Source organism: Palaemon carinicauda, chromosome 3 (genome assembly GCF_036898095.1).
Source record: "Palaemon carinicauda isolate YSFRI2023 chromosome 3, ASM3689809v2, whole genome shotgun sequence".
NCBI lineage: Eukaryota > Metazoa > Arthropoda > Malacostraca > Decapoda > Palaemonidae > Palaemon > Palaemon carinicauda.
Window position 1 is genome coordinate 179,878,002 of NC_090727.1, and position 8,580 is coordinate 179,886,581.

The 8,580-nt window shown below is 42.4% G+C and overlaps 1 protein-coding gene across 1 annotated transcript in view; it reads left to right on the forward strand.

Annotated features, from left to right (window-relative positions):
* LOC137638805 (chitinase-3-like protein 1) overlaps nucleotides 1-7,625 on the forward strand; it is a 98,029-nt gene extending 90,404 nt beyond the window's left edge. Inside the window, exon 9 of the mRNA XM_068371186.1 lies at nucleotides 6,832-7,625. Coding sequence (XP_068227287.1) covers nucleotides 6,832-6,948 — 117 coding nt within the window. The 3' untranslated portion in view covers nucleotides 6,949-7,625. The remainder of the gene's footprint in view (nucleotides 1-6,831) is intronic.
* Nucleotides 7,626-8,580: the final 955 nt, after the last annotated feature.

Sequence of the window (8,580 nt, forward strand, 5' to 3'; positions counted from 1 at the left end):
TAGTCAAAGCTGACTTACACGTAGTTATTGTGGTGGAAGCCAGACCTTGCTCATGAAGGCGGATGAAGAAGGACAGGCAGAAGTCTATCGAGATTTTTGCTGGCCTCTTTGCTTTGACAAAGGAGACCCACTTCTTCCAAGACGATTCATATTGTCTTCTGGTTGACTTTGACTTGTGCTCTTCTATAAAGTCGATGTTGTCTTTTGAGATCCCGAACCTTTTCTTGGCTGCTAAGGCGAGAAAATCATAAGATGTAGGTTTTGGGTTCTCAATGATGAAGCGTAGACAGTCGACTTCTGAACCAGTTGGGATACAACTGGGTTCGGTAGAGGAAATAGCCTCAGCCTCAGTTCTATCACTAGAGGGAACCAATTGTTCTTGGGCCATTTTGGGGGCCACTACTGCTGCTGTCCCCTTGAAGGATCTCAGCTTGTTGAGGACCTTCAGCAGGAGATTTGTTTGAGGGAACAGGTAGATATGATTCCATCTGTTCCAATCGAGGGACATGGCGTCCATCACTTCTGTTCGAGGGTCCTTGTATGGGGATACATATCGAGGTAGTTTCTTGTTGTCACTCATTGCGAAGAGGTCGATCTGCAGTTCAAGGACTTTTTCCAAGATGAAGGAGAATGAGTCTGCGTCTAGGGACCATTCTGATTCTATCGGCTTTTGCCTGGATAGAGCGTCCTCCGTCACATTGCGGTACCCTTGTAGGTGAACTGCTGATAAGTGCCGTCTTTTCTTTCTTGCCAAGCAAAAGATAGCCAACATCACGTGATTAATGTAGGGCGATCTCGAGCCTTGTCGGTTCATACATTTCACTATCACTTCGCTGTCCAAGACCAACTTGACGTGGGCTGATCTCTGAGGGGGATAGTTTCTTCGTCAGGAAAACTGCCAGGCCTACAGAATGTTGATGTGAAAGGTCTTGAACTGGCGTGACCAGTTCCCTTGTACTTTCCTTTGATGGGAATGACCTCCCCATCATTCCGGTGAGGCATCCGTGTGGATGACCACTGACGGTTGCGGTGGTTGTAAGGGAATAGTCCTTGCTAAACTCTTGACCTTCGACCACGACCTCAGAAGCGATCGTAGTAAGGTCGGTGTCGGTCTTTGTTGATCTCTTCGAGCGTTTGATGTGTATCTTCTCCAGACTCCTGACGCTTTCTTTAGCTGTGCTCTTAGCACTGGGTCTGTTACTGCTGTGAACTGGAGAGAGCGTAGTAGTCTTTCCTGTTGACGTCTTGAAATCTTGTTGGATTTCCGTAGTCTCTTGACAGAACCTGCAATCTCTCTCCTCTTCTTCGTTAGAATGGAAAGGCTGTGTGACTGCAAGTTCCAATGGATTCCCAACAAATGAAAGTCTTGAGCTGGAGAGAGGTGAGACTTCTTGTAGTTGATCTTGAATCCCACATGATTCAGGAGCTGGATCACCTTCGTGGCTGCCTGCAGACAAGCAGTCTTGGATGCTGCCCATACCATCCAGTCGTCCAGGTATGCTGCTACCCGAATGCCTTCTAAGCGTAGCTGTTGTACGACTGTGTCCACAAGTTTAGTGAATATCCTTGGGGACTCCGAAGGGCATGGCTTTGAAGACATACTTTGTATTTGTAACTTGAATCCTAGGTAGGAGGAGAGGGGGTGGCTGACTGGAAGGTGCCAGTAAGCATCTGCTAGGTCTATTGAGACTGTGTTCACCCCTTTCGGTAACAGGGACCTTATGTGTTGTAAGGTTAACATCCGGAACTGGTTGTTCTCGATGAACTTGTTGACTGGAGACAAGTCTAGAATGACTCTGAGCTTGTCCGAGTCATTCTTGGGAACACAAAACAGCCTTTCCTGGAATTTGATGGACTTTACTTTCCTTATGACCTTTTTGTTCAAGAGTTGTAAGGTATATTATTCCAATAAGGGGTTGGAGTGTTGGAAGAATTGAGGAAAGGAAGGTGGAGTTCTGTTCCATTTCCACCCTAGTCCATCCTTGATTAGGCTGTGGGCCCAAGGATCAAAGGTCCAACGATCTCGAAAGTGAAAAACTCTTCCTCCTACCTGGAGCATCTCATTACTTGGATGATCCAGAGGGTTTGTTACCCTGACCACGTCCTCCTCTACCCCTTGAGGGGTTTCTTGAGGAGCCTGGTCTAGATCTTCTACCTTTTGGGCGAAAGGTAGTGGTGTGCCTCTCAAAGCCCGGGTTAAAGGCTGGTGACTGGGCTACTAACTGATGAGGCACCATTTGGAAAGTGGTTTGCGGCTGGGCAACCATTTGGGGCACTGTGGTCATAGTAACAGTGGGATGTTGCGCAGGTTTATGAGGCACTCGTGGCTTCTTCGTCTTCCTATTATTGGGTTGGGGACCAGCGTCAGATGATGATTTCCTTCTGGAAGATATGCCCCACTTTTGGAGAAGGTTCCTATTCTCCATGGCAGCTTTAGCAACTACCTCTTGGACTGATTCCTTTGGGAAGAGGTCTTTGCCCCAGATACATGAAGGGATTAACTTCCTAGGCTCGTGCTTGACCGTTGCATTGGAAAACACGTACTCTCTACAGGCCCTCCTGGACTTCAAGAAAGTGTACAGGTCCTTGACTAGTGAAGCCATGTGCATCTTGGCTAAGACCGTGTACATATCTGGGGTACTAGAGATGCCTGCACACATCTCCATGCAGTTCTGGAGAGACAGAGAGGCTGCTAGTCTCTCTTTTGTCTCCTGTTCTCTTCGCAGAAGAAAGTCCGACAGCTTCGGAAGGTTTTCATTGAACTGCTGTCCTGCGATATCTGCATCTAGTTTTGCGACCATGAAGGCTAGATGGACTTCGTTCCAGTCCTTCTCGCCCATAGGCAGGGCTAGAGACAATGGTCTACACTCCTCTAGTGTAGGGCATGGTTTGCCCGCATCAACTGCCTTTAGTACGCAGTGGAGAGCTTTAGACGTAAAGGGAAAAGCTCTGGAGGAAGGAGCAAGGAAGGTAGGGTGCCTCTTGCTCAAAGCAGAAACCTTCGAGTTTGTATATCCTGCTTTCTTCAGGCTACTCGTCAAGAGAGCCTGTGCCTTGTCGTGGTAAAAAACCATGACCTCCTTAGGTTCCATCTCTTCTTTAGATGCAGGTTCGTTCTTCAACCTGATGAAGCACTCCTTATACGCCGTAAAGTTCGACTAGAATTGGAGATCGTCGAGGGGTATGGCCTCCATCTTCTCCGAGACATAGAGTTTCCCATTCATCATGGCCATGAACTCCGCCGGGTTGGTTTTGGAGCATTGAGGTAAGTCAGAGACTCTGGACCGCTTGTAGGAGCCGCGAGAAGCGACTGCGCGGTTGCTTCCCTGACTTCCTTCCTCATCTCTTGCTGTTCCTTGCGCATAGTTTCCATCATCAGCTGGATCTGCGCCATGAACGCTTCACCCTTGGGTAACAGCGGGTCTGGTTAAGGGGTTGGGGCCGTACAGGTCGACGGCACAGGTGATATGACGTCACAGACAGTAGAGGGTTTTCCGTCTCTGTCGATCCGGATTCTTCTTCCTCCTCGGGTGGCTGGGCCACCTCTTCTTCAGGATCTTCTTAAAGGAGATCCTTTTCGGTATCCGAGGACACCTCCGACATCCTTTCCTGATGGATGTCGATGCCTTCCAAAGCCTTATTAATGTCGGTCTCTATCGCCAGTTGTATGCTGGGAGGCTCGACTCGTACCTGAGGCACAACCGCATCAGATGTTGCCTTAGGGAACAGAAGGCTTCTGATTGTCTCGCTTGGTAGGTAAGGTACCGAAGAGTTCTTCTGGAACCCTCTTACCCACTTCCGAAGTGTTTCCCTCGCAGTATCCCTTGACTCCACCGTCTTGGGATCACCAAAATCCTTGGATATCAAAGCCGACCAGACATTGCAACCCTTGGAGTCCCAATACCAGAGGGTTTCAGTTGCGATGGAGCAGGGGGCATGATACCTGCAAATGTTGTGGCCACAAAAGTTATTACTTTTGTGACTGCAGTACGTAACCGCACACTTCACCTTGGGCTCCTTCTGTAAGGAAAGAAAGAGTGAAATGAGTATGGGGTAATTTATCAAACTGATAAATAATTCACATACATTAATAGTAATTTTTACTATTATAATTATAGCTTAGGATAGTAAACTAGAAAGGAAATAGAAAAGACATATCTGTGTTTCCTCTCCAGGCAATTGCTGTGACCTCCCTCAATATTTATTTAAAATTTCCTTATTAGGGAAATATAGGGTGGAATAGCTCTAGTACATAGAGCTGGAGTCAGTGTATACTAGCAATAACTCCCCCACAAGTGAAATATTAATACTGTAGGGTAAAGATTTTATGTTCTGATGATCTAGGATACATCAGAATGTTGAAGGAATACTTCACTTCAACATTTGCTGAGCGGTTTCAACAATGGACAGTGAAAGGATACACTGAATATGTTGGAAAATCATACTACTGCATGTTATATACTGTAGTTTTCTAACTGCTGTATTTGCTATACTGCAGGTATACTGGCTACTGTATAGTCTTATACTGTAGTTCTGCCGGCATACTAACGGCTAGGCTAGTACCTGGCGGCACTAGCCGACAGAGAGAGAGAAAGAATGGAGAGTAGGACTACCGTATTATTATAGTTTTGTACAATAATTAGGGTTGTAGGGACTACTGTCTCTACTGCCTTCTTTCCAGAATGAGGATTCAAATGGAAGGGGAGAGATTGTATTAATTCTAGCTTCCATCCAGCCACAATATCTGTTGCCGGCTGCACTGCCAGTTACAGGGTTTGTGGATGGCAGTCCAAGAGAGGACTGAAGCATACTCAAAGTTATAAGGGATCTCCCACCGGCAGCCTTCATGGCTGGCACTACCTTTCCCGGAGCCTTGCTTCCGTTAGGGGGAAGGTCGAAGCGGCAATCTGGCCGCCTTTGTAGGAGCCCGGCCGGCATCGTAATCAACAAGGCAAGCGGGGAGATTGTAGAATACCGGCCACAGAGGTTGTGACGGCTAGGTCGTCACTAAAGGCCAGAAGGGGAAGGGAAAGGCGTCTTATATTTTGCATAGAAAGAAGGCAGCATGTATGCCTCCTACTGTTGGCGGGAAATCAAGGAAACAGTTTCCTACGCCGGCGCTGTCCTGGGCGGCAGAGGAATAACGATTCCTTAGACTAAGACATTGCCAGATATAAGACATGTCTTCTAGTCCACAAGGGAGAAAGGTGGCGGCAACTGTACTACCACTTTTGGTTGTGGACTAGGGAAGCCGGGCTTCTTATGCCGGCAACTGTGTAACCGGTAGGGGAATGACTAATCCCCTATTGGTAGAGTTGCCGAAAACAAGACTGAATACTCTGGGTTACCGTCGTATTTCAAAGCCGGGATACTCACCGGCAAAGAGGCTGGACAGAAACACTATCTCAGTCAAGCCGGAGTACATTACTCTATGGCAAGACCAAAGATAGGGTTGCCACCTAAAGGCGGCACTCAGAGGGAAGGAAGGAGTTATCCTTAAACCTCTAAAAGAGACGAGTATCGAATTATGATAGTAGTTCTAGGAGATGTACTATCTCCGATTGAATAATAAAACGATACAAGAGGATAAACGGGGATAACATTACTAAAGTATACTAAAACGAGTTAGGCTAGCCTAACTCGAGTCGGGATCTCGGCTACGCTATATCACCGAGGCCCTAACATGTACTATTGAAACGTTTTAACAGAAGAGGAAATATTACATGTGTAATCTTATCTTCACTAGTATAATTTGCTTAAATAGCTAAAATTCATTACTACTAATTAAATAAAACATTCATGGGGTACGACAGCGGTCCAAAATGGCCGCCTCTGGTCATGGCTCTGCTCCACTTAAACACAACTAAATTTTGCTAATTTAACTGTGAGAAGGGAGCCAAAAATTATACACAGGAAAGATTAAATACTCAACTTTCCAGAGGATGAAGATGATGGAGATTGCATTGTAATAATCCTTGTAATAGTAGCAAAACTGAGAGAAGTTGGGAGAAACACCGTGCTTAATTAGCTACTACAAAAGGAATAGTTCGCCGTAGTAGTACGGGGAGGGGATCCACCGGGTAACCTTGATGACAGCTCCCCTTCAATTTCGCCACTCTTCCCCCTCAAAGCTAAAACTCTATTCGGGATGAAGATTCCTATGTGTCGTATCAAGAAATACGTCCCTTGATATTATGCGATATTGTAATAATCCTTGTAATAGTAGCAAAACTGAGAGCAGTTGGGAGAAACACCGTGCTTAATTAGCTACTACAAAAGGAATAGCTCACCGTAGCAGTACGGGGAGGGGATCCACCAGGTAACCTTGATGACGGCTCCCCTTCAATTTTACCACTCTTCCCCCTCAAAGCTAAAACTCTATTCGGGGTTAAGATTGCTATGTGTTGTATCAAGAAATACATCCCCTGATATTATGCGATATCCTTTAGAGTTATTTTAAGGATACTCGCGCCAGGAATTAGAATTCTAGATACCTGTGATAAATTCTCTGGGAGTATCACGGTAGCCAAATATCCCTTAGAAAGCTGCCTAAAGGAACCTTCCATCAGGACGACATGGCTGAGCCCAAATACATATATATATATATATATATATATATATATACATATATATATATATATATATATATATATATATATATATATATATATATATATATATATATATATATATATATATATATATATATATATATATATATATATATATATATATTATATATATATATATAATTTTTATTTTGCATTTCTGTTGACAGGATTATTACAAGTTTTTGCTGATAAAAATATTTATTAGATATTATATTTCCAGGTGAACATGATGTGTTCTGATGGAAGTACAGCAACTTTTAAGTGTCCAATTAATCTGGCTTGGAGTTCATCTGCAATGAACTGTGTACCTTTCTCTGACCCAACAGCTGGTTGTTAAGTTCAAACGAAGTTCTAAGTGCTGTAAAGTGGCTGTAGACTACACTAATGCAAGAAGAAAAAATTGTCTAAATGTCATAATCCCTTTTTGCTGTATTGATATTTCTCTTACTGTCCCTCAGTTATTTAATATATAATTTCTTAGAATATGAAGAATACAAACCTAGCTTCAAAGACCAAGCATTCAAAATTCTTATTGTTATAAATAACAGTTCTATTAAAAGCAATATTAATTCACTTTATATTAATGACATTATTTTAGGTAAAGGTTAGAAATCTTTCAACTATGTCAAATTTACTTATGAAAACTATTTATAGAAATATAAAGTAACAATATACATTTTGTGAATTTTTTTTTTCTAAAAATAAGTTGAATATTGCATTTAAAGTAATTTTTTACCCTCTATCACCTTTTTTATTTCCCTTATTTACTGGTAAATTTAACATCACATTCCTCATAGTTATGATCAATATTAAATAACACTTTTACATTCTTTACTGCCAAGTAATGATCATTGTTAAATAACACTTTTATCTTCTTTACTTCAAACACAAATTTTTCTAAATTTTTGGTAATTATAATTTAGTTTTTTTCACTAATATGAGCTTTTATTACAATATGGAAGTTCATCATCCCTGTGATGCATGGAAAAAAATAAAATCACTGCATGTCAATAAGATACAGTATTTCATTTTATTTTAACTTCCTTGGTATAGATTGTAAAGATTGAAGTAAAAGAAAATGCTTAATTTTGGAAAGGTGTACAACCATATCTATATTAGGCCTATTTGTAAGTTTATAAATCCCACTTTCCATTCCTGAATATTTGAAATTATTCTATAGATTTAAAGATTTAGGAATGTTTGACCGTTGCTTCTTTTTTAGTCTAGGTTACGGCTGTAAGAAATAGAAGGGGTTAATGATGGATCCATAATAAGTAAATGATGGGTTTGCATTCAATAAATCAATTTTATTCTATGAAAAAGAATAGATTGATTTGACATCACAGTCATTAATATTATTCAGAACTGAAATTTACGAGAATCAAGATGGCGAAGAAACCCCAGAATAGGCTAGTGAAATATGACTAAGACCTCGTAGATGAGCTAAAGAATCTTGTGTTTTAAAGAGCAAGTTATAATTCTAAGACGTTGAGCTGTGGTAATTATGAACTAGTAGAAAACTATACTCTGTAAAGTGCAGTGGTTGCTAATATTTGCCAGTGTTTACTTTTGCACTTAAAACATCAACAATTAGAGAGAACAAAGATTAACAGGGAAATTAAGGCATACCTACCCGACACAGAAGTAAGTACTCGATGTTACAATGATAAAAGGGATCCAGACAGTTACAGGTCAAGTATCAGCCACCCCTGGAATTTTCAGAAGTTTGAACTTATGAATGCAGACCAAGACCTGGAGGAAAATGGAGTCAGACTCCCCTAGCTCAGTGGGTGGAGGCTTAGCGCTGACCAGTGCTGATTGAACACCATAAGAACAATCGTCAATCAAAATTTCCACTTCCGGGCTTATACCCAGCTGGGTCAGGGGTGGGTCACAGTCTTCATCTTGAGGCGCAGTAAGGGAATGAGACCTAAGAGGAGATACCATGAGAGGTGGAGCTGAGTTGGCT